We start from the raw sequence: 26,334 nt of genomic DNA on the forward strand, positions 1-26,334 counted from the left end.
TGGCCTGGTCAGAAGAAGTCCCAAAGCATCATGTGTTTTTTTCTACTGTCAGCGCAGCACGGCTCTGCGCCCATCAACCCTTGCTGTTTTGTTGCATTTGGACTTGGTGCTGGCGAACCAGACCAGGGCACATTTTGGATCAAAGTGATACTGACGTGACGTGAACAGAGCTCAAGTGAAGGCAGCTTTGAAACAGGAATATCATCTGTGATTTAATATTTGACAGTGTGCTACAGTGGGAAAGCACAGTTTGTAAACAGGCATATTTACAGTATGAGGAAATGGAAATGCTTCTTTGCAGATCGTCCACAGTGACAGTTTGAAACGGTCTGAAAACTGTGACCTACAATGAAACCCCCACCCCCAGTAAAAGAACAGACTCAACTAGAAATGCTGCGCCATTGCGATTGACTGCGGAATTGCGGGAAGCGAATGCAGAAATTGCATTAACTGTTCAAATTGCATAAATTGCTTAATTTGCATAATCTAATTTGCATAAACTGGTAAAATGCATAAAATGTCATGTTGCATAAACTGTATAAACTGCATAAAGTGGTAAAATGCATGAATGGGTTAATTTGCATAAATTATGTAAATTGCATAAGCTCTTTAAAATTCATAAATCCTAAATGGCATAAACTCTTAAGTTGCATAAACGGTTTAAAATGCATAAAGTGGTTAATTTGCATAAATTATTAATATTGCATAAACTTTTTAAATTCCATAAACTGGTCAAACTGTTGAAAGTGCTTGATTGGCAGAAGCTGCACAAATGACTGAAAGTCCTGGAGTCTCCCCATTGGCTGGATTCCCCCCATACACACCAATGCAAAAATGTCAAACTCTCGTATAAAAAAACTGGAAAACTGCAGAAGGCCAATTTTTTCTCAAAACCCACAAGTTGCAGAAGCTGAACATGCACAAAGTGCAGAAATTGCATAAAATGCAGAAAAAAGTGCAGAAAAGCATGGATTTGCGGAAGCCCCATTATAAGTCAATGGGAAAAATCTCCGACATTTTGGCCGATTGCGGAAAAACCGTAAGTTGCAGAAGTCCCAAAAGTAATTACACCCTTCTCCTCAACATGCAGAATGTTTTGATGCATAACTTGCATAAATTGCACAAAGCATGAAGGTGCTGAAAGCTCTAGAAAATCGGGAAAAAAGATGGAAGAGGAATAATAATAAAGAACATGAAAACCAATAATTGACTGCGGAAGAATTCCGCAGTCAATCAATTAACAACAAACGCCACAGAGCTAAACATCTCTGCGCTGAGCTCATTTTGCACCATGCCAATAATTAAAAGAAGCCATCAACAGGAGTCCTGCAATTATCTGCAAACTCTGCTGGCAGAGTTAAAGAAGACGCCACGCTGTGTGATGACTCACTCAGAGAAAATAGAACGAAGCTAAAAAAAAAAAATCATGCATGCAGCGTGTTCAGTCTTAACTTTAGGGGGCGTTATGGAGATGGTTCTAGACTTTCTTTGCCTGTTTTTGCAGTTCAAATCACAGGAACCACGTGAAACTGCAAAATAAGCAGGTTTTCTACATAAGGCCAGGGAGGCTGGATATTGAGTTGCAGAAACAGGATGGCTGTATTCAGGCTGCAGTGACTTTTTTGTCGTTGCATGCATCGTATTTCCAAATAAATGCGACTTGTATCTGGTTTCTGGTCTAAACTGATCTCGCAACGTTTGTTAAAGTTGTGCAGAGTCCAGCGATGGCCTAACTTCATCCATCAAGTGCACCTGTTTCCCGTCCTGTGACCTTTCAACTCTTATTTTTTTCACTTACTGTGACTAACACTAACCGACACCATTATTATTTTGCTGAATGGTGGTGTTACAACTCTCCCCATGTTACAACCATACCCGGTCTCCCCTACTACAAGCAGTCCTGAGCATTACTTTGATCGTAAAAGTGGATTGTGTTGTGTGGGTAGAGCTGTTGATAAACCTCTGGTGGAGTTCAGGAGGAAACATATTTGTACGAGAACCTGTTGTTTTCAGTAAAATCACTGGTCACATTTTTGTGAGTTTGGCGCCAAACAGTTAAAAGTGCTGACCTGTTTTGGTGATCAGTGTCATATTCTGAGAGAACATCAATTCAGTGTTGAGCTAAACGTTTAGCAAAATAAAGTTTATTTTCTAGTTTAGTTTCTGGTATCGGGACCACACTAAAATCGGTGCATCCCTAAATGGTGCCCAGCCTTACATCTGAAATGATGACATCAGCAAATTCTCGAACGTGAACATGACCTACTGAAATTCATCTTGCAGTCCTTATCAAAATAATAAACTGAAAACCGGCCTAACCTTGCCCTTTCTGCCCCGTACCTTCTCCATCTGCGCGTTCTGCTTGGACTTGTAGAGGACCTCCCCCACCGCCACGAACACGGACAGCACCAGCCCGGCCGCCAGCACGATGAAGATGCCGCCGATGTTCTGCACGCCCAGAGCGCTGGCCTCTTTGCTCTCCTCCTCCGGGCAGCCGTTCCCCCGCCACCACTTCTCCTTCATCATGTGCAGCTTCCCCTCCTCCTGCAGCTGGAGGATGGCGATGGTGATCTTGTCCCGGTACGGCGAGCCTGGATGGGCAAAGCCATACATGATTGGATACAAGGGTATTGATGCTACTTAGTAACATGTTAGAGCACTCACAGTTACGAGTAAAGTAACGAGTTAGTTTTGCATTTGCAGGTTTTCTAGAACTAGTTTCTTTTTCAAATCAGTAACATGGTTAGTTTGGGTCATATCAGAGCTCGTGTGCATGCCCAGACTGTGTCCTCCAAAACTTTACATAAACTCAGCAACACGACAGCAGAGTTTCCAGTGAGCGCGTTCACACTGTGGAAGTACTTACAATATTTTGAACTTCCTGGAGAAAAGGACAATACAGACGAAGCTGGTTGAAGCTAAAGAGGAAAACCAAGATGGAAACAACAACAACTCGTAGCTTTTGGCAGTATTGGTCCTTCCAATGTAAAACAAATTCATAGCTGGTTATGACTGTATGATTAATCTAAATAAAGTTGAGTATGTTGTGTGTTTATTATTACTAACTCAATTCACTTTGTAAAGCGTAAGAGCTCCTTAACAGACTTTCTTTTTGTTGAAAACCTGATGCAGTTTCTGATGGAGCCAAACTGTTTACCAGGGCAGGGATGATCCACTTTTGACATGATCCGACACGTATCACGATACTCAGGGGCTGATCCGATACGCATTGTGATACAGTAAGTTATTATGAGAAGTTAAAATGTGCACAAAAAAAACTGTCATGTGTCCAAAGTTTATAAACCAAATTTATTTAAGTGTTAAGATTGAAAAGTGTACATCCTATATCACATCGCACCAGCCCCTGTGGCTCCTCCTGCAGGTGGTGGGTTCACATGAAGGACGGCCTCATGGTTCTAACCGAGGCCTGTTGGTCTCTCATAAGGAGCTTCTGAACCGCTCTTTGTCTGACCCGTCACCTAGGACCCGTTTGTCATGGGAGACCCTACCAGGGGCACGAAGCCCCCAACAATAGAGCTCCCAGGGTCATTCGGGTGCTCAAACCCCTCCATCACGTTAAGGTGGTGGTTCCAGGAGGTTACAATCCAAATCCGATCCGATATTTTGTCCTACTGCTTAGATATTAATGCTACGTTTTTATTCATGCTCATTATTCTTGCCTTTTGTCATTTGTCCACATACAAAATGAAGCTCAGAAGTGAATTGATTGTGCTTATTGAATACATTTGCTAGTAAGTAAAAAGTAACGTTACCCAGCAACGGTCGTTACAAGAGTGGGTTTGGTCCGTGTGGGTAAATGAAAGTCCTTTCACTCAGTGACCAGAGCGTAGCTTCCCCACAATTTCCCGGTCTTCGATCACACAGTCATACAGTAAAATCACACACAAATCTTCGAAACTAATTGGCTGACCTGATTTTGATATACTAGAGGGGGAAACCATTTTGCTCTGCTGATGTATTGGTTACTCAGACATTTGTGGGAAAATTAGATTCTGCAGCGAATTACAAATTTGAAAGTAGTCACATTACACACTCTCACTTGTGTGGCCTGCTGCGGAGTTGGGCTGATTCTTGTGTTCCTTCGGGGAAGTTCTGGGTAAAATTGACTGAAAAAAAGATCTGGCTCTTTTGTTTTTGGCCACATTCATTTATCTTGTCAGAATTAGTTGCTTGTTTTTGCCTGTAATGTCATGAATAAATGTTAATTTAGGCGAGCACACACTAAAGCTAAGTAAAAGTCTCTGTAGTTTGCGTTTTCCAATGAAAATCAGGGGCGTCTGTGTCTCTGGGCATGTTTTCAGTCGCTCACTTGGTCCATAGTAGTAATGCTGTTGTTAGCATAAATGCTGTGGCAAAGACAGTGCAGCGATGTTTGAGCTCCTGCACATCTGGGAAATATAGTTTGGACCAGAAACAACCTGCGGCTGATGGATTGTTTTTCCTCTTCACTTCTGTCCAAAGGTAGGCTCCGCCTACAGCCACATGTTCTTTTTATTCACTACGTCAAACTTTCTGTGATAAGTCAGTTTCCATCTTCTAAAATGTGCATTCATCATCATTCATTCATCATTCGCAAAAATAAAAAAAAACACCTCAAGCAAGTGGATAAACTTTTTATGCGAATCAAGGCTTTTAGTTGGAACATCTGGTGTTTCCATCACTAGTTACTAGAGCAAAACTTAAAAATGTGTATTAAAATCCAGTGATGGAAACGCAGTTGCTGATTGGCTAAACCCACCATCTCATTATACTGTATTCTGTCGGGAAGCCTTTAAATCATTTGTAATGACTTACTTTTACTTCAGAAAGCTCCAGACAAAGGCGTGTACTGCAGTTTCTGTTGTTTTGTGGACACCTCATCGTTTTCATATCCCTTATACCAGACTTTTTGTCCGTGTTGCAGCTTGAGACATGGATTTCGGCAGATAATGTTCTTATTAGCCAAGTTTTCAGAATCCAGTGTTTTAGATATGCATTTTCCACCCTTTTGCCACTCTTGTGTACAACAATGTACACATCTCTAAATGGCTATTGTAAAATAGCTTATTTTTGCATAAATCTCTCTCAACTACTTGATAACTTTCCAAAACTACCAAACCTTGGATGTGTTTTTGTGTTTTTGTAGTGAGACATTCAGCCTGGCTAACGCCAGACTAAAATCACAAGTGATATTTAGTCTGGGGATCACCAATTCATTTTCTCGTAGGAGAGGTGTGGTGTGGATCGTCCATAGTCGTTTATTGGGCGCTACGAATGTCTATCATGCGTCAGCACATAGCCACAGCCAATCGTATCATCTTATCCAATGACGTATGACGTACCCGCTGTAAACTTTCGAGCTAAACTATTTAGAATTTAGAACACGGTCTAAAGCTTGATTGAAAAATAGCATCGCGTCTGCTGCTGTCATGTTTGATCCGTAAATTATTATTTTTTTAAATTTCATCCATCATGTACAAAAATGTACCGTAAAATCCGGACTATTGAGCGCACCTGAATATAAGCTGAACCTACAAAATTCAGAAAGAAACAAGAAAAAGTACATATATACGTAGGCCGCACACAGTTGTCTGTCCATGTTGTAGCATGAGAGTGCACACACACTGCACAGGGCCGAGAGATGCGGGACAATGTGTACGAGCATTAACACAAGTGTCGTTTCGATCTCATATCCTCCTCGCTCGTCTTCACTAAATGGACACCAAACGACTTACTGTATTTCGCCACTGTGAGTTAAAACTGTTCGGAGAGATAGAGCGTAAAGCGATGGTCTCGGTGTAGCGCCGGTATCAAAAGCCTCACCGCTTTAGAAACATGACTCAGCACTTGTACTCCCCCCACAGCACCCCTGCAGTCTGGGAGTGGTCAAAGAAGGAAAAAGGGCTGAACTTCGGGATAACTCCTCCATATGATATCTCGGTCAGGCTCAGCCATAAGATCTAAACGCTACGCCGTTAGCACGTAAACATGTGTAAATTAGCAGCATTGTTGCATAGGCTTTTTTTTTGCGTGTGCAAAAAGTAGCGGTTTATAATCCTGACATGACGGTACACGTTAGTGACATCCAGATAAAAGACACTTTTGTTTTTGGTTGGGCTGTGTATTCATAGCTTTCTTTGACTATGAAACAGCTGTTTCTCTTTACCGTCACGAACCGTATCCACATTTGAATAAAAAAAGGTAGTCTGAACATTTCCCTGCCAGTGTATTTATACTCGGTCTGTGATGTTGTTGGCTGCTCTGAGGGCGTTTTTCTGTAAGTCCGCCTTCAGAATCCCACTAATCCCTAACACTCACACTCGCGCCGAATCCTCGCTCGTCTTTGCAGATTTATAATACGTTTGGCAAGCTGCAGTCAGAGCTCCCAGTCTTGTTTTTTTGCAGAATTAGCTTGGCCATCTCTCCCAGCTCAGTCGGAAGTACATTATAGCACAGTATGGCTTTGAAGATAGCGCTGGCTTTATCATCAGTTTCACGCTCGTTAATGTTGCGAGGGGAAAAACGGCACAAAACCACAAGTCAAAGATAGAAGGGAATTAGCGCAATACAAGGCAAGGCAGCGTGATCAAAGCTTTGGTAATCTGCAAAGAGGTTTCACGTCACTCGACACGGACCAGACACTGCAGGTGAATAATAGGAGGGACAAAACCAGAGAAATGTTCAGAATTTTTTTATTTTTTTTTATAAAAATGTCCTATGTGTGGAGCTGAGATCTAAATAATGGATAAAGCCAGGTTTAAATGTGTGGTTTTAATGTGTTCAGAGTTCAGAAGTGAAGCTCTATAAATCTGCCCAGGAATTAGATATTGAAAAATCCTTTGGCAGAAACCTTCCCAATCTTGTTAAGTCCAAGCCTGTGAAGTTTGGAGTCTGTAGCAACTAAAGTGGAGATGATGTTGCAAAAGTGTAATGAAAACCTCATTTAGAGAAAACGGCCCTGAAGTTTAGTAACGTCCGCACATGTATATATATATAAGATTGGCTGGGCGCACCCTAAGAGAGAGGGTTGGGAGCTCAGTCACCCAGGAGGAGCTCAGAGTAGAGCCGCTGCTCCTTCACATTGAGAGGAGCCAGTCTGGGAATCTTTGTTCAGACTGCTGCCTCCACGACCCGGCCCTGGATAAAGTAGGAGAACATGGATAGATGGATGGAAGGCTTGCACATACTTTATTACAACTCAGGCACCGGAAAAAGGTTAATAAACTGACTTTAATAATTGTAATACTGAATACTGAAGTCATCAGCAGATGGCAGAAGAGAGCGAGTTTGGATCTGTTTGCCGACACAGGCTGTGATGCCCCACAGAAGTCACACCCAGGAAGTGCCAATAAGGTAAGACACAAACTCAGAGACAAAACAAGGTCTGGACAATGTCAGATTCTCCATGATGTGCCCACTTAAAGGCTTTTTACAAACACACTTTTTGATTTCTTTGCGTCTCATAATTTAGGACAGTGGTTCTCAACTGGTTTAGCATCGGGACACACGATGACAAGACACAGCCAAAATATGACTTACACCTGTAAAATATAATTTTACAAGTAAATATGATCTTTTCCTCTAAAATTGTTGTTGTGAATTACTTTTATTTTATGTGACCTTTATTTAACCAGGAAAATCCCACTGAGGTTAAGAATCTTTTTTTCAGGGGAGTCCTGGCCACAGAGGGGGCCCTATTTTTAGTGGTAGAGGAAACCGGAGTACCCGGAGGAAACCTGCGCATGGACACGGGAGAACATGCAAACTCCATCTGTCCAGGTGGGAATTGAACCTGGGATCATCTTGCTGTGAGGCACGAGCGCTAACTGCTGCGCCACTGTGCCACCAATGACAAACCAACCCAATAACAGTCAACAAGCTTAAGTAGTGATTCTATACTTTTCTGTGCATAATATGAACAGGAATGTTTTTTGCGAAAGGCTCACGATGACCCACTGTTGGGTCCAGACCAGGTGAGAACCACTGATTTAGGATGGGCATGAACAAATCAAGAAAATCTCCGAATGGAACAAGTGAATTTCTCCATTGTGAGATAAATAAAGTCATGTCCAGAGGTGAGTAGTACTTATGATAAATCGCTGTTTATCATACTGGGTCAAGCTGTACAGTCGTACTATCCCTGTCATGACCGTGGTGCTCGGGCACCTTCACTCAGCCACTGAATGATTTGCCTGCATATCAGTATGACGCTCGACAGAGGGTATTTTTCCCTCTTCAGTGGAAGCATAGACAGACTTGAATGGTAGGACTAGCACAATGTCTCGAGTTCATGTCCCCGGGTCCCGTACTGATGGTAAATAAACTTCTCCTGTATAAGACATCCAAACTGCTGCCTGTTCTTCATCTATCGTCTCATAAACTTGATTTCATATACTTGATTCTTCAGAATATTTTTCTTTCTTTCTCATTTCCTTTGGATTTTACATCATTTCATCTTTAGTTTTTCATCATTTATGTCACAACTGAATTGTAAATCAGAGTTTTACGCTCAAACATTCCCTTAAATAGCATTTTCCCTCACATATTTTTGTACTCTTACTTTAGCTACTCTACCCACCTTATTCTCACAAAATGCAATTGTTACCAGCAGAGGGCGCACAGGCTGATGACACAAGTCCAGGTCTGCTGTTCAGAGGGAACAGTGTAAAAACATGGAGATCAAACATGTTGCGATAGTGTAGGGGTGAGAGAGTGCGTTTATATGAATGTCTGGAGCGGTGACAGAGGAAGACATTTTTCCGAGTTGAGTTCACGCTCCGGTTTCTTTAAAGTCCCGGCGCCCGAGAGGATGACTGACTGTGACAAGTCATGTTTGATTCATGAAGTCCTTTTAAAAGCTCGTTTGGCTGTTTACAAGATCACACAGCTCATGTCTAATAAGGACTCCACATTTCACTTTTAAATATGTTTGGACAAAGTGGCTAACGAGATCCTTCAGAGACGATGGGAAAGATGTGAAAATGCATCACACAAATGCTATTAGACGCAACCACACGGCCTCCTCTTTGTGCCAGGGCCAAACCAGATATTTGTTTAGTCATCCTGTTAATATTGAAGCATAACTATTACCATGGCAACAAAAGGCTTCTCTCTCCCCAAACTAGGGTGTTTTTTTCCTTACAAATTGGGGTGATTATGTTGCTTTAAGGATGTTCTGTTCAACTCAGGACTAAGTTTGTGTTTTCTTCTTAAGATGATTATTTTTCTTGTAATTTTGCTTCGTTAAGCATAGTTAAGCCCTTGTTAAGTCCAGACCTGTACTCAAAATCAGGAGAAATTCTCTTACACAGTTTTAAGCCATTCGCCTTACCATCCATCCATCCATCCATCCATCCGCTTTATCCGGGGCCGGGTCGCGGGGGCAGCAGTCTCAGCAGAGATGCCCAAACTTCCCGATCCACACACACCTCCTCCAGCTGTTCTGGGGGGACCCCGAGGCGACACCAGGCCAGCTCGGAGACATAGTCCCACCACCGTGTCCTGGGCCTTCCACGAGGCCTTGTCCCACTAGGACATGCCTGGAACACCTCCTGCGGGAGGCGACCAGGAGGCATCCGAAACAGATGCCCGAGCCACCTCAGCTGGCTCCTTTCGACGTGAAGGAGCAGCGACTCTACTCCGAGCTCCTCCCGGGTAACTGAGCTCCTCACCCGATCTCGGAGGGTGCGCCCAGCCACCCTGCGAAGGAAACTCATTTCGGCCGCTTGTATTCGCGATCCTGTCCTTTCGGTCATGACCCAAATCTCATGACCATAGGTGAGGGTGGGAACGTAGATCGATCGGTAAATCGAGAGCTTTGCCCTCCGACTCAGCTCCCTCTTCACCACGACAGACCGATACAGCGACCGCATCACTGCTGACGCCGCACCGATCCGTCTATCGATCTCACGCTCCATCCGTCCCCCACTCGGCCATTCGCCTTACAATGAACAAAAACATTTTTCTTTTGCTCCCGTTATCCATGCACTGAACTCAAAGTCATAAACCTATTTCTATGGACACAATAGACCAAATTCTCTCTGATATTGTTCACAAATCAAGACCGTATGAATATTGCATTGGTGCCTTAGGCTGTCCACAATAAAAGGCCACTGTGAAATGTTTTGCTTTATGAGGACGAGATCCTAAGGTCCATCGATGTGCCATTCATCCATGTTGCAGTGTGATAATGCACAGCTCCATGTTGCAAGGATGTGTGCACAAGTCCTGGAAGCTGAGACCATCCACCATGACACCATGACACCATGACACCATGACACCATCCACCATGACACCATGACACCATCCACCATGACACCATGACACCATCCACCATGACACCATGACACCATCCACCATGACGTCATTGACCATGACACCATGACGTCATTGCGGGCGACCTCCAACAACATGGAGTCGCTTTGGAAGATACACAAGACTGTCAGCGCTGGAAACAACTCGTTCACCTGGTTGGCTCAGCGCACACAGATGGGACCCCCCAACCCATCGCAGGACCCCTAAGTAAGTGACACCATCCCAGCTCTTGCATGGCCAGTGTACTCACTGTCACATATTGAGCATGTTTGGGAAACTCTGCATTGGGGCATACAGTACACAATAACGTGTTCCACTGAAGAGGGGGGAACCAACATTTCACAACCGACAATCAGCTCTCTGAAGGAGATGTGCCGCTCTGCGTGAGGCAAATGGTCACACCAGATACTGACTGTTTTTTGTTTTTTAAAGGTCGACACCGTTAACTTAATTCTAAATGGATGAATTATGTTCTAAATGGAAAAACAAAACAAAAAAGAGACTTAAATGAAAGTTGCAGTAGACAGGCTAAGGCACACATGTGTAGGGCTGGGTACCGTTGAACTGGGAAAAAAAGTTTAGGTACTACCGGTATCAAAAAAATCTGAAGCAGGTACCGAAAAAATTTTAATAAAAAATCATCATCTTTATATCCAAGTTTTGATGGTGTTGGTCCAGGGACAGAATGAAACAAAGTGACTTGGTTGTTTCAGCTCATTTTTCTCCCCATTCCCCTCCCCCCCATTCATTTCTCACCAATTTAAAAAGAATTAAATAATTGCCCATGCCCCATTTTTTTCTCGTTTTCCCAATTTGTTTCTCATTACTGACATTTTCCAATTTCACCCCATTTTTTCCCACTTTCCCCTGCTTTGGGTGTCATATGAAAAGTGCTATACAAATAGACTTCCATTCCATTCATTTTGCCCCAATTTCCCCCCATTTTTCACACCTTTCTTAACACTGGAGGTGACGCCAATATTGTAAATTTGTATATCTTCCACATACTATTATTTTTGTTTTCTGCTCCTAGATGACAACTATTTTAGTATAGGTAACGGTAAAAGTACCGTTCAGGTATTGGTATCGAAAACCAAGTATTGTGGTGTCGAAAAGAAAAAAAGAATTAACGTTACCAAGCCCTACACAAAATGTTTCATGTCTTTGAGTTAAGCGCATGAAAAACGGGACCATAAACAAAAGTGTTCAGTTTATATTTTTGTTCAGTGCATACAAGCAGATTGAAAACAGAGGCAATAAATAGCAATTCATACTAATAAGTATCAAATATTTAGAGAAAACAATCCTATTCTTCCGAAGGGACTGCTTCAGATTCCAAAATCCCGCTCTTACAGAGCACCACGCAGCAGCCGTTGGATCCAGGTACAGCTGCCTGTTGTTCCGCTGTCAGCCTCTTCAGTTGACGCAATCCCGTCTCATCTATCATTTATTGCCTCCCGTCTGTCAAGCTTTCATCTCCAGACAAGCTCATATCCAACCCAAACAAACACACTTAGTCCCTCTATATGCCGCACATCTGAATTACGGTCCCTACACCCTCCTTCAATATCCTCTTTCTCTCTCCTTTCAAAAGCCATTGTACTGCGAACCTGGCTATTAGCATGCACTTAAAGAAGCGTATGCTAGCGAGATCCATCCCATTCCCCTGGTTTAGGCTCCTCTCATATTTCAAATGATTAATGATGGCCTAACAACGCCAGCCTTGGATGAATGCTAATAAGATGGGTCCGTGGAGAGGAGGATAAGGAGCGCGCAGCAAGGGCAAAAAAAAATAAAAAGAAGAAGAAAATGCTTAGCTCGACGCGGCGCATGCACAACTATCTGACAGACGTGGGACGCAGCAGGGCATCCATCACTGCCTGCCAGGGCGAAGATGTAAAATGGACGTGATGAGTAACAGGCTAATGGCCAGGCTTACTGTGAAGATGGTAACAGCTCCACAGGGAACGAGCCTCTAATCCATAGCCTCTTTGTTTGGTAGGTTTGTGCTGGTCCAAGTCCTCTTTTGATGATTTCTCAAACCAGGGATGGGCAGTAGTGAGCTACAGTACATTCATTAAGTTACAATACACTAAAACACTCAAAGTAAAGCCTGGTTCACACAGTAGGATCATTTGCCTGATTTTAGCCCCAATTCTCCCGTCAATCTTAAGGACGCTTTGATTATTGTAAGATGATCTGATCAGATATTCCTGCTGTGTGTGTGTGTGTTCAGACTGTTCTCGTCTGCTCGGAAGGACGTTGGGACCGCTCCGATCATCCAGCACATTGGATTGTTTCGGCCCGATTTATCATGGTGTATGGTACAAACAAACATCCTGTTGACAACTCACTTCCAAATCGTAATGTAGCAAGTACAGGCCATGCTCGTGTACTTTTTTTTCTGAAATCACGTTGGATCTCGAGATATTTTGCGAGAAATCCTGTCTGACCTGGGAGTGAAATGGGTTTGTGTGTGACCAAAACTGTTAGACGCGTGATTTCTTATCGCCATGTGTACCGGGGTCTCTCAGGTTTGGAAAATCTGCAGAAAATGTTCAAATCTTCCCCTGTGAACCAATTGTACTGTCTCTTCTTCGTAACCATTGCCACCATTAAACATTGTGAAATATTTGCCTTGAAAGCGATTGACTATGGCATCAACTACATTTCAAGAGCGGACATACGTGAGCAAACAGGAACCAGAGTAAACCAATCAGTGGAGGGCGTTGTTATTGATGGTTCTGCTCTGTGTGCTGTCTGTAGATTGTTATCAATTTCCAAGAGTGACGGCAAATAAATGAATCTGATTGCACGGATCTGTTTGAGTTTGGCAGCAGCAGCACCAAATAACAGTGTAAGGCCTATGGCTGGGTACTGTTACCGGTACAAAACATTTAGCCCAAAGTGGACATTCAAAAGAACAAGGCCCGCAGTAAGGTGCAGTGGCATATCTATGTTTTTCATATTGTCACTGTATTGTGCTCAGAAATATAATGTAAATGCGCCTGCACTGATGTACCTTAATAGGAGAAGCCAAGATCATTTATTTGATAACCGGAATACTCCAGTGCATGGAAACACACTCAGTCAATAATCATTTTTCGAGACGTGTAGTCACCCTATTTCCAAGTGAAAATGTACTTGTGTAGAAACTAAACAGCCACACGGAAAAAAATCACGTGTTTTTTGTATCATACTATTCCATGTGGCATGTTTGAGCGTGTTTATGTACCCCAGCCTGTGACAGCAGGTCTGTGCTCTCCTGAAGGACACGGCTGTAAGTACTGCTGCTTTATGTGCCTCTCTGGGACCATAACTCTTTCCTCTCTTACCTTTACAGCGATCACAGCGCCGACTGATCCATAACCGTCCCACGCCTCTCCACCCAAACCCTCCCCATCCCCGCGTGAGTCTGTAATTTCATTTGCATATGGGCCTGGTTACCACTGTAGGGTAAGCGTTGTGACCGACCGGGCTGTACGCCGCAGTCACGTGATGAAATAACACACTGAACAGATAACAAATAATTCTATGCTAGAACTAACCTCACTGTCCACATGCAGAGCTTGTTTATGAATTACTGAGCCAATCCACACAAATCCAAAACTGGCAGCAGGTTTGTGTCGACACAATGAGTAAGTGTCGAAAGTGTCTCTGCATTAGGCGGTGCTACGATTTAGTAACCCTGGTCATCAGAAGCTCATCTGACATAACATCAGCAGACTGTTAGTGTGTAACAAACAGTGTACATGTCATACAGATGCATACAGAAAATATACAAAAACAGGGGTGAAAAAAGGAAGAGCAACAGAGAAAGAAGCTGAATAAAATAAACAAGCTAAATGAATAAATGTAACTTTAATACTGTTATCGCTATTGCCAATATGAATGCCCTAAAAGATCTGGTGAAGAAAACATACTTTTTGTGAGGTGCATTGGGATAACAGTGTCCTGATTCTGTCCGGAAATTCACATGACTGAAACCCATGGAAAATCTAGTCCTGACTGATTGAAATCACAGTTAAATCCACATTGATAACACACACATTCATTTGTCACGATGGTGCGTTTCAGAGCCCCATTGGAAGAAACATTGCAAAGCCCTCTGCAGTGGCCGAGCTACAGCTCCCAGCCTTGGCCACATCTTTAACCTGATCCATAAATCCTCCCTGGTCGGCCATTTTCTATTTTTTTATTAGGCTAAACCTTCAACATCTCTCACAGTGGAGCCGTGATAGTCCTGACCCCATCAATAAAAGGTCAGGCCGTCCACGGAGGAGCACAGAGTCGCCATGAGCACTTGTGTTAAACGCCTTTCTGTCGCACTGCATCTGCACACTCACAGAGAGGGGTAATGACGGGAAAACGTGAATATCGCTTTAATTATATAAGAATTACACATAGGTCAGTGTAGTTCTTCCCCCGATGCTCATGATCACTTTATAATTTCATTCATTCACTCCCCATACGTGACCGCGGTGATATTTAGTCTGGGGACCACCAATTCATTTTCTCGTAGGAGAGGTGTGGTTTACGATCGTCGATAGTCGTTTATTGGGCGATACGAAAAAAAAAAGTCTGTCATGCGTCTGCACGTAGCCATGGCCAATCGTATCATCGTATGAGATGACGTATGACATACCCGCTGTAAACTTTTGAGCTAAATTATTTAGAACAAGGTCTAAAGCTTGATCGAAAAATACCATCGCGTCTGCTGCTGTCATATTGGATCCGTAAATAAACTTTTTTTTTATTATCCGTAAATAAACCACAAGCTTCCGTATATCGAATAGCGCGTCATCATCTTGCCGTCCCTCCTCGCTCTGTGATTGGTTCCCAAATCCACCGGAAAATTTGGGCCATGGTCCCCAGGCTGTTGTGCAGTTCGAAATAATTCGAGCGCACACAGCAGCATGGCGTTAGCCAGGTTAACCGCGGTGAGCTATTCTAGATAAACAAGTACCGGGACAGAACAGAGCCCACACACTTTTTCATATTGATTGTGACAGTGTGACAAGCTTGTGTTGGCAAGTTTCTCGAAGCCCTACACCAGGGATAGGCAAGTGTCCGTGGTGGAGGGCCAATTTTCTTCATCGTCAAAAGACGAGGGCCGGACCTTCCAACTGTAGGTGTAAGGCATCCATTATATTTGGCCTAAAACATTAGAAAGGACTTTAGAGTATTCAAATTTCTAGAGTACTTTAACAGGCATTCTTCAAAATCATCTTGAGGGCCAGAGGTTCTATGATCGAGGGCTGATTTTGACCCCCAGGGCTGACTTTGCCTAACCCTGCCCCACATTCTAGTCAGAATTCATTCACTGCACACTCACTTACACCCACAGTACATTCATACACAGGCCAGGTGGGTGAAGTGTCTTGCCTAAGCACACATGGGACTGGAACCACCAACCTCTTGGTTACCGTCTAGTGTTGCTGTATGTGGTGAATGAGAGCTAAGGCATGCTTTAGCAGGTTTAAGGGTGTAGCGCCCCTCCTTACCCATAGGTGTCCCCACGCCGTAGGCCTTGGAGTCGATGAGCCCGCCGACCTGCGTGAGGTTGCAGTTCCTCTGTGTGATGAACTCGATGGTGGTGGACTCGGTGAGGAAGGCGTAGTCCGAGGTGAGCACGCGCTGGATCCCCTCGTCCACGTTCTGCACGATGACCGAGGCGCGCCGGCTGTTCATGAACTCCCACATCTTGTCGTACGTGGAGATCTTGGTTTTCTGAAAGCACATCCACTGGTGTTGGAAGCATGGAAACAAATTAACTGGGTCTCTGAGAAGCCCAGTGTTTATTCTTCAAAAGGAGTAAAATCCATATGCCATTAAAACTTATTTTGTGAACCATGTATGTGGATATTGAAAGCAATATCCAAATTAATCCATTCACCAAAACAATTTAAGGCAAAGAATGATGATGATGATGATGAATTGAGACGCTTTTAGACTGTGACTCCCTTCACACAAATATTTCTACAGTTCTGGCTCTTTTACACCTGGCCCAAACATCTTCTGGCTGTTCACACTTGTTTGAGGTTTGAGTGCAAAGTGACCTAACATGCATTTCGGAAATGAAGAATTGTGACAGTTAATTGAACCATTCAATTTGACAGTGACCCCATCACTCCTGACAATCTTTTTTGGAAAGTGAGCATTTTATCACCACTCTGCACCCCAATACTGAATGATACGGATTTCTTTGGTCTGGATTGTGGACTAATCTTCCATTGATAACGCTTCAAAATACATTGGACAGACGATTTTGCAATACCCAAATCACGAGTCGATTGCCGCACAGAACAAAGGGGAACATCATGGATATCTCCCAGTGATGAATGTCAGAGGTGGGGCGAACAGTACTTAGAACCTTTAATTGAGGTGTCAGCTGCTAAAGTGTGTATACATGTTTTGGGACACCCTGTATGTGCAATACTCACAAAGTCGACAACTCCAAATCCAGTGTCCAGTGTGTGAGTTGCTATCCATCCATTCAGCCCTGCTTTTCTAGGGTTTGCTTGATTTTTCGGCCTTTTGCCGACCCTGCCTCACCTTGAAGAAGGTCATGGTGGAGCCGTCCTCCACCACGCCGTAGGGGATCTTGGTCTGCTTGGCCAGGTCGTCTGCAGAGTCGATGGGCGACTCCATCCTCTCCACAGTGAGGAAGGCGGCCAGGTTGGCCGTGTACGAGGAGATGATGATGAGGGTGAAGAACCACCAGATGCCGCCGACGATGCGTGTGGACAGGGCTTTGGGCATCAGCTCGGAGCCTGGGCACGTGGCAAGGCACGGTTAGCACACACACAGACATATACCATGACATAAGCAGTACGAATAAATACATGATCAAGAAATGTAACATAATATGTGATGAAATGCAGGATAATAATAATAAGAAGAAAATTCTGTATCTAGTGCCAATAGTCTACTGGTTAAGGTTGTGGTACATACTGTATGTAGTACATTGTTCCATCTTCAGTATTGTGGGAGTACAAGTTTCAACAATTGGCAGAATGTCTCTCCCTGCTCTTTATCCCCAGTCCAGGCTCCTCATGGTGCCGGAAGTAAAAATCTCCATATATTGTCTTTTAAAAGGGTTTAAAAGAACACCATCAGCTAATCAGCCTCAGGTGACTTATGAAGATGTATCCAAAACTGAAAGGTTATAAAAGCATTTCGATGTATTGGGTATTTTCTTTCTGCATTTAAACTCTACCAAGCATTTGTTCATGTGCAAAATAAGTAGCACGTGCAAAAGTGGACCAGCAGGAGAGTTATTTGCCCATTTCTTACTCCCAAAGCACTCTCTCATTTACATGTCACAATTGTAGCTCTGTTAAATGAGCTGTAACCTGCCAACAGATAACTATGTGCACTCAGTTTTAGCACCAGTTTTTATAAATGACCAAATTAATATGCTTTCGTATAGTCTCTGGAGATCATGAATGGGATTTTTACTTCCAGCACTGGGCGGAGCCTCGACTGTTGAGCCCAAGAGAGAATACAGGCCCAAAATCCTTACAAGAAGGACAGAAAAGGCTTGATCGTGAAAAATGGACTTTGTTAAAAATCATAATAGTGAAAACCAAAAAAAGAAATGTCCCATAATTAAGCAGTACAGAGCGTGTGCAGAGGTGTTTGGGCCAGAGAGTCATGTACCCAAGGTAACCTCAATCCTGACTCCACACCCCGCTGCCCCCTAGAGGCGCAATGGCCAACTGCAGCAGGAGACGGCACTGGGCGAGGTCCAGGACACCCAAACCTACACCAAAACTACTTCAACTGCTTTAACTTTAAGACTGTTATAATAGCTCTTGGTCTTGTTTTTAAATGATAATCGGTAAATGTAGGAATGCATCTGTCCAAACTTATAATGGGCAGACACTGTTACATATCTGCCATGTATCGATGGTCAGTGCATTTTAAGCGTAATACTGAGTAAAATAGCCTTATTTTTTGTTTCAAGATATGTGTTGTGCAGTTGGTAAAACATAAAAACACTTCACCGTGACACATTTCCAATACTAATTTAGAAAGAAATTTATATTTTTAAAAAATCAAATAAAAATACTAACCTCTTTAAATACTTGAGTACACTGTATATTGAAGAAATTCTAATTTGTGGGATGAAAAACTGTATAACGTTCTATCTCACTGTAATGTGCGAGGGGTTCTTCAATGTATTTTCTTCTTAATTTGTTTGAAAACTACATAATAAAAATTCTTAATAAAGCAGAATAATATTTAGTTAAAATGTGCAAATAAAGCAGAATAATATTTAGTTAAAATGTGCAAAATAAATGCAAAAAGAAAGCACTACAGTAACATTAATTATATTGATAAGAGTTTGAGATGGAATACATTATTGAATGTCATTGATATCTGTCCATGGATTAACACTGACTAAAACAATAAGAAAAGTCAATAACTAATGTGTAGCTTCTGGATCAGAACTGTGAAGGATGACAGCATTTTCCAATGTGCCAATAATCCCTTGCTTGGTTTCCTTAAGCTCTACGCCGTTTTCTGTTTTCTGTCTCATGTTACTTTAAACGCTCCCTCGGCCCCGCCCCCAGTGCGTCTCCGTGTGGCCGCACAAACGTGGCGTCCCCCGGGGCAGCGGGGTGCAGAGCTGGGCACAGGCTGAGGACAGTACCTTGCTGCATGAGAGCCCCAACTCCAAACCAGAAACTATTGAGGAGCGTGAAGTTGTTCTCCACCACGTCCGAGTCCGGGTTACAGGGGTGCGGATTGTACCACTCGTACGGGCTGAACCTGCGGGGCGGAAACACACACAAACACAAAATATGAATCCAGCAGAAAGTACAAATCCTTCTATTAATTGTTATTATATTCTTTAGTGTCCCTTGCGGGAAATTTGTTTCCACAGCCTGTCAGGTCAACACCATCACATTTAACACTGAACAAAAGGGGTTCACAGAAGTAAACAAAGGTAACATTAAACAAGAACACACGGAGTGACGCCTCACCATCAGAGTAAAGTTTACAGACTTATTTGAATGGATACACCCTCTGCACTTTCTCAATGAAGCCTTTCTGCAGTTGAAAAGTAGATCGCTGATGAGAAAAGGGGAGGAAGCTGTGGAGCGTCAGGGCGACACTTACTGTCTCTCAAAACAGAATTCAGACACGCTCATCTGTCAGCGCACTTCATTTCCCATCATCCCTTTGGCCTTTGTAGTTCATGTGTAGTTAGCCAGGCCCAGGTGCTGCAGCCGCCTCACTCTCAGAGAGACTGGGACCGTCACAGAGTACAGGCGGCACTGCACTGCTCGCCTGCAGCCGCCTGCAGAGCCTGGCTCGTCTTAAACACGCCTCCCTCTACACATGTCACTTCCTGTCAGTGTCCAGTCAGGAAGTGCAATAATAAACATCACCAAAAATGTAAAATTAACAAAAAACTAGGCAGTTTTAGTAAAATCCTAGTTATAATTGTGTTAACTATGTTTTGTCTGACATAAGCACTTCAGATGGGACAAAATATGCTGATGATTTTTATTTTTGACTTTTAAACCTTTTTTAGAAAATAGGATGGACACAATACTGGTGAATATATCGGACAAGACAAAATAGAGGATAAACGCAGATGCGTGCTCCCCTGAGGAGCTTATCGGCGTATTCTAATGGCGTCACTTAGTTTGTGTGAACGGATCGAAGGCCTGGAACAACACTGTCACTGCTGATCACAGGCTCAGCCTGACACTCCTGCTGCTGCCGAGGGAGGGAAGGGCGACGGTCACCTGCAGCTGCACTTAAGACACAGGTCTTTCCCTCCACGTTAGCCAGTCAGGGTGTGACGGTTCAGTGCATCACGGTGCAAGTGCGATAGAAATACAATAAAATCACCTAAATGTTCATTATTAGGCCATTTTTTAAAATCTCAGAATAAAATAGCAGAAACTGTTTCATTTTCCAAAGCTGCTTCTTAATAAAATGTGCCCCTGGGCTCACAATGCAAAACAGAATAGAAAACAAAATGTGTTCTCGAGCAGTGGTTCCCAAAGTGGGGGTCGCGGGACACTGAAGATGATTTTGAGACGATATTTTTTACATTTCTGACATTGAATTTGACGCCTCAGTTAACTGAGAGGTTTTTCTGATGAAGAATTCTTCATTCCACAAGCATCTCCCAAGCCAAATATAACTAAAAATGAACCTCAAATGACTAATCTGTTATTTTTGACTGTCTCTGTTTGATCGTGATTGTATTTTTCCAAGTAAAGCGCTTTGTGACCATGTCTGTGGAAGGCGCTCTACAAATAAAGGCCTTTCCTGTTCCTTGTCCTTTTACAACCCATTTTTCGGGTTTTAATTTCATTATTTTGTTGGCTGATTGCAATTGGGTCCTCACTCCACCATCGCACCTCCAAACTGTGACAATATTGTTCGATCGGAGCAGGAAAATATCGCGATGGATGATATTATTGACATTAAAGATGCTAGATCCTGTCAACTCTAAAGCATAAAACAGTAAACCTTTGTTCTAAAAGTCAATAATCATGTCCTCAAATACCACTCAAGCTGCAATAAACATGAAATATGATGTGACCAAAACCCTTTTTCTTAAAATTCAAAGTTTTAACAAAAAAAAAAAAAAGGGTGGAAATGCCACTAAAGGTACATGAATTATTATTACTATTAATTAAAACTGATTAAGTTATCAATCTGCCTTCTTAAAATGTTATTTATTGTTAAAAAAAAAATAATAATAAAAATACTCCAGGGGTTCATTAAACCCCTCTGATGAATGCCCTTTTTAGAGCAGTTAGATACGGCCCTGTTTTATAAACGCATCAACATTTTCTGATATTTCCTTCCCTCCTCTTTCGAATGCCGTCTTCTTGAAGACTATGTAAGCGGACGCGGATATCATCACACGCCACGATTCTTCCTGTCAGCGCAGACGGGATGTCAGACTTTGGCAGCAGCAGAAGTACCAGAGACTTTTGTCCTTGGAATGAACCGTACAACAACAGCAAAGTAAAACTAGCAAGCATTTGTAACATTCCCAAAACATTCCTTACAAAATGCCTGTATGCAAAAATACATAGCCACTATACAGAAGTCTTCATTATATATACATTTATGTATCCAATGAGAGGCCAGCCGATATCATTTATTGCCCGATATCATGCCGATTAAAGGCGGAACCGAACATGACAGTGACTTCCTTTGGTTCATCCTCAGAGAAAGATGCCACAGTCACACACAGTGAGGTCATTCACACACAGTGAGGTCATTCACACACAGTGAGGTCATTCACACACAGTGAGGTCATTAACACACAGTGAGGTCATTCACACACAGTGAGGTCATTAACACACAGTGAGGTCATTCACACACAGTGAGGTCATTAACACACAGTGAGGTCATTCACACACAGTGAGGTCATTAACACACAGTGAGGTCATTCACACACAGTGAGGTCATTAACACACAGTGAGGTCATTCACACACAGTGAGGTCATTCACACACAGTGAGGTCATTCACACACAGTGAGGTCATTAACACACCATGAGGTCATTCACACACAGTGAGGTCATTAACACACAGTGAGGTCATTCACACACAGTGAGGTCATTAACATACAGTAAGGTCATTCACACACAGTGAGGTCATTAACACACAGTGAGGTCATTCACACACAGTGAGGTCATTAACACACAGTGAGGTCATTCACACACAGTGAGGTCATTCACACACAGTGAGGTCATTCACACACAGTGAGGTCATTAACACACAGTGAGGTCATTCATACACAGTGAGGTCATTAACACACAGTGAGGTCATTCACACACAGTGAGGCCATTAACACACAGTGAGGTCATTAACACACAGTGAGGTCATTCACACACAGTGAGGTCATTCACACACAGTGAGGTCATTCACACACAGTGAGGTCATTCACACACAGTGAAGTCATTAACACACAGTGAGGTCATTCACACACAGTGAGGTCATTCACACACAGTGAGGTCATTCACACACAGTGAGGTCATTCACACACAGTGAGGTCATTAACACACAGTGAAGTCATTAACACACAGTGAGGTCATTAACACACAGTGAGGTCATTAACACACAGTGAGGTCATTCACACACAGTGAGGTCATTCACACACAGTGAGGTCATTCACACACAGTGAGGTCATTCACACACAGTGAGGTCATTAACACACAGTGAGGTCATTCACACACAGTGAGGTCATTCACACACAGTGAGGTCATTAACACACAGTGAGGTCATTCACACACAGTGAGGTCATTCACACACAGTGAGGTCATTCACACACAGTGAGGTCATTAACACACAGTGAGGTCATTAACACACAGTGAGGTCATTCACACACAGTGAGGTCCATGTGACTTCACATTCATTCATTCCTCTGAATGAAAGTGAAAGCACAAACTGCCTTCATTTAATCCGTTTACTGAGGTGGCTCTTTAACACTAACATGTGACTGAGCTGTGGTGACAACAACATGTATTTTGTCACTTTTATAAAGTTTAGGGTAGCACTATAATAATGGTACAGGAGTTCATGCATGATTTTCATGAATTTATGCATGAATTCATGATACATTCATGCATTACTAAATCATGACTTCTCAGGAACAAACATGATCACATGTTGGTTCATGGATGACTTCATCCCTGAAATAAACGTGTAACTACTGTAATGAATGTAATGAAAATCTTAATCATTCATCATGATCATGAGGATCATGATGAACATCATGACTCATATGGAGGAAACCTACTTGCAGATTATGTCCCCTGAACTAAAGTGGTGCATTACCCTAAACTTTTTAACCTGTTAAAGGCCACCTTGGTCCTGAAGAAGAAGCGTTGATCTCTGGATTGTTTCCTCAATTGGAATTTTTGTTTGGAAAAAACTATTTAAAAACCTTGATTACAAATTATTACAAGTACAACTTAACTAAATAAGATCTCCAGAGCTGGTTTTTAACAGGGTAAAAAATTTAGGATAATGCCCCACTTTAGTTGAGGGGACATGATCATAATGAAATCATGATGTATTAAGGATTAGCAAATGATAAGTTCATGATTGCTGTAAATTTTATCCTATAAAGTTATACTTTGTCTTAGTAGATTTCCTCCATATGAGTCATGATGTTCATACATGATCCTCATAATCATGATGAATGATTAAGATTTTCATTACATTCATTACAGTAGTTACACGTTTATTTCAGGGATGAAGTCATCCATGAACCAACATGTGATCATGTTTGTTCCTGAGAAATCATTTAGTAATGCATGGATGTATCATGAAATCATGCATTAATTCATGCATGAGTTCATGAAATCATGCATTAATTCATGCATGAGTACATGAAAATCATGCATTAATTCATGCATGAGTACATGAAAATCATGCATGAACTCATGACTCATTATTATAAAGTGTTATCAAGTTTAGCTTGTGCACAATGTTTTTTTTATTTTTTTATTATTGATGTTCTTTCATAAATGCTTTAAACTGCACCATAACTTTGACTGAATTTGATCTTTTGAAAGCTCTTCTATGGTGAAAGTCTGTCAGTTTGGATGATTTCAATTCATTTGTGCACCTTTTAGTTTTAGATGACTTCTCAGACAAAGCCATTAATAGTTCTCTTTTAAAAGAGCAGTTCAGATTAGACTTTGTGGTACGAGGGTCAATGTGGCACGAACGCTTAATGTAACGATGTAATGAAGCTCCCTATTATCCTCATCATGTCAGGATGTTTTGTACCAAACACAACAGGATTTCCTCCTGATGGAAAATGAAACGTACAGAATAAGAGAATGCACAGTCGGGCTGTTGTTGTGTGTTCTTTTCATCTCTCCATGTTTACTCTGTCACAGAGCGTTCATCACCACATTTCTGTGTATTCAACCCTTTATAAAGTCCTCCCTACAGTATACTCTATGTATGCTATTGCTTGAACGCACAAACGGTGGATGATATTTGGATGACGTAACCTTGTTTAGGAAGTAGATATTTTTAAAATTACAAACACTGAAAGAGGAAGCCACTAAATTAAAACGTCATCGTGTCCAAACTCATTCCTAACTTTCCTAACATATTTATAGCATCCAATTCTTCACAGGGTCAGGTTCATGGTAGCCTGAGAGTTCATGAAATTGTTACAAATCCAAAACTAATTTAGTTCCACTACTAGAAATAGTGCCTTTAAGCTTGGAACCATAATGTCCGCTCTATCTGTGTGCCAAAAATTGGTCTGAGGGCAGCATTTGGCCCCCGGGCCGCACACCTCTGCTTTAGATGTTTAAATGGACCACTAAAAATGACCACTGCATGAAACATCTGTGTTCTCATCTGGATGTTTTTGACATCTGTGTCGCCATCTTTCTCCATTCACATAATTACAACTGCACGGAAAATGACATGTATACAACAGTCGGCCCATTGTTCCATTCCTTCTATATTCACACATCATCTTCCCCTCCAGCTCCGATATTTGCTGCGGCTGTCACATTGCGTATCTGTGTGTTTGCGTTGGCTGTATCCAATCCTTTTCAAAGTCAAATATGTCCCTAAGACGCTCTATTTATGCTGCTGTTCAAATATGCGCACACTGGAATACGCCCGAGGCTCATTTGGCCATGGTAAACAATAGACTTGCATGTTGGATCTCTGCAGGTCTTATTATGATTGTGAACAGGGCTGTAAATGTTTTTTTGGTGGCCCACGTGCAGGTGAGGTTTGGGGGGGGCCTTTAGTCTGATGAATTCTTTACATCTCACAATTAAACAGACTGTATGGGTCTAACAAGAAGGCAGCAAGAAAATGTAATGCTTTTTACAGCCATTTCAAACCCCCAATACTATATTATTAATGCCATAAACGCAATAAAAATCTATTTGGAATGAAGGAAAATTTAGATAATCAGAAGCAAATTGGATACAACAGGCAACTTTTAAGCAAAAAGTAAAAAAATAAAATAAAAAAAAAGAAGCTAAACCTGCTGTTGAATATGTTTCAGACCACAACTGTGTCTTATATGAACATATGGAACAGAAAAATAATGTATGGAGGTAATATCTGATTCAGGACCACGTCTCAACCGACCCTTTCTCCCCACTTTACTCAGCACCATTTGTCTGAACAGAATTCAATGAATGTCGTCTAATATTAAAAATGAGTCACCCTGAATCAAGCTACTCAAAGAATAGCTAAGAAAAAAGAAGAAAGCATGAACAGAGCAAAGACAGTGTGGACTTTTTACATACATGCACCACCTACAACACTGATGAAGAAGTGAAATAAAAGTCTAGTCCAGATATCTATTTAAACTGTCAACCTGTCCAGATGTCTTTCTAAAACATTCAAGTCATTATTATGCACCTTTTGAGCTGAATGGCTTCCTCAGTTCAACAGTTTATTTCTGGTTGCAATGAAGACCATTTCTAATAACCTGCAAACACCTTCAGTTCAGAAGAACCCAGTACAGATGACAACCAACACCTTATTAACAATGGAAAAACGGATGTAGGACTGAGGCCTAAGGTATTCAGAAAAAAGGCAACATGGAAACATTTTTAGGAAAGTTTATGATGAAAAGGTGGTCAAAGCACTAGTAAAAATACAGAGCGAGTCAAGTTTTTACTTCAATTAAAGTATTGAAGAATTTGGTGTAGTATTCCAGGCAGAAAGTACAATTAATTTTAAATCAATGTTGCAAATTATAGTAACTTTGCAGCCCCCAAAACCAAAAAGATCGTGCCTGAATCAGCAACATGACGGGGACACAGCACCACCTACTGTTCTGGAGGTGGCACCATGAAGCTTACAAATGTGACAAAACGTGCTGCTAATTTTGTTTCATTTTTTTTACTTGAACTTTACTTTAAGTTCTCAATAAAAATACTACTCAAGTTAAGTACAAATCCTCCATAGCTCTCCTTGAGTATAGTACATTTATGAGAGGCCCAGTGTATGTGCCTAGTCCAGCCACATCTGGAAAC

The 26,334-nt window shown here is 42.1% G+C and overlaps 1 protein-coding gene across 2 annotated transcripts in view; it reads right to left on the reverse strand.

Moving 5' to 3' along the window:
* Nucleotides 1–26,334, reverse strand: part of LOC306975212 (glutamate receptor ionotropic, kainate 2-like) — a 159,677-nt gene that overhangs the window by 7,884 nt on the left and 125,459 nt on the right. For both annotated transcript variants that reach the window (XM_079572674.1, XM_079572673.1), the window contains exons 12-15: nt 18,974–19,092; nt 16,870–17,087; nt 15,819–16,044; nt 2,341–2,591 (exon numbers count right to left, since the gene is read on the reverse strand). In XM_079572674.1, coding sequence (XP_079428800.1) covers nt 2,341–2,591; nt 15,819–16,044; nt 16,870–17,087; nt 18,974–19,092 — 814 coding nt within the window. The remainder of the gene's footprint in view (nt 1–2,340; nt 2,592–15,818; nt 16,045–16,869; nt 17,088–18,973; nt 19,093–26,334) is intronic.

The sequence above is a fragment of the Gobius niger genome (assembly GCF_951799975.1).
Source record: "Gobius niger genome assembly, chromosome: 15".
Taxonomy (NCBI): Eukaryota; Metazoa; Chordata; class Actinopteri; order Gobiiformes; family Gobiidae; genus Gobius; species Gobius niger.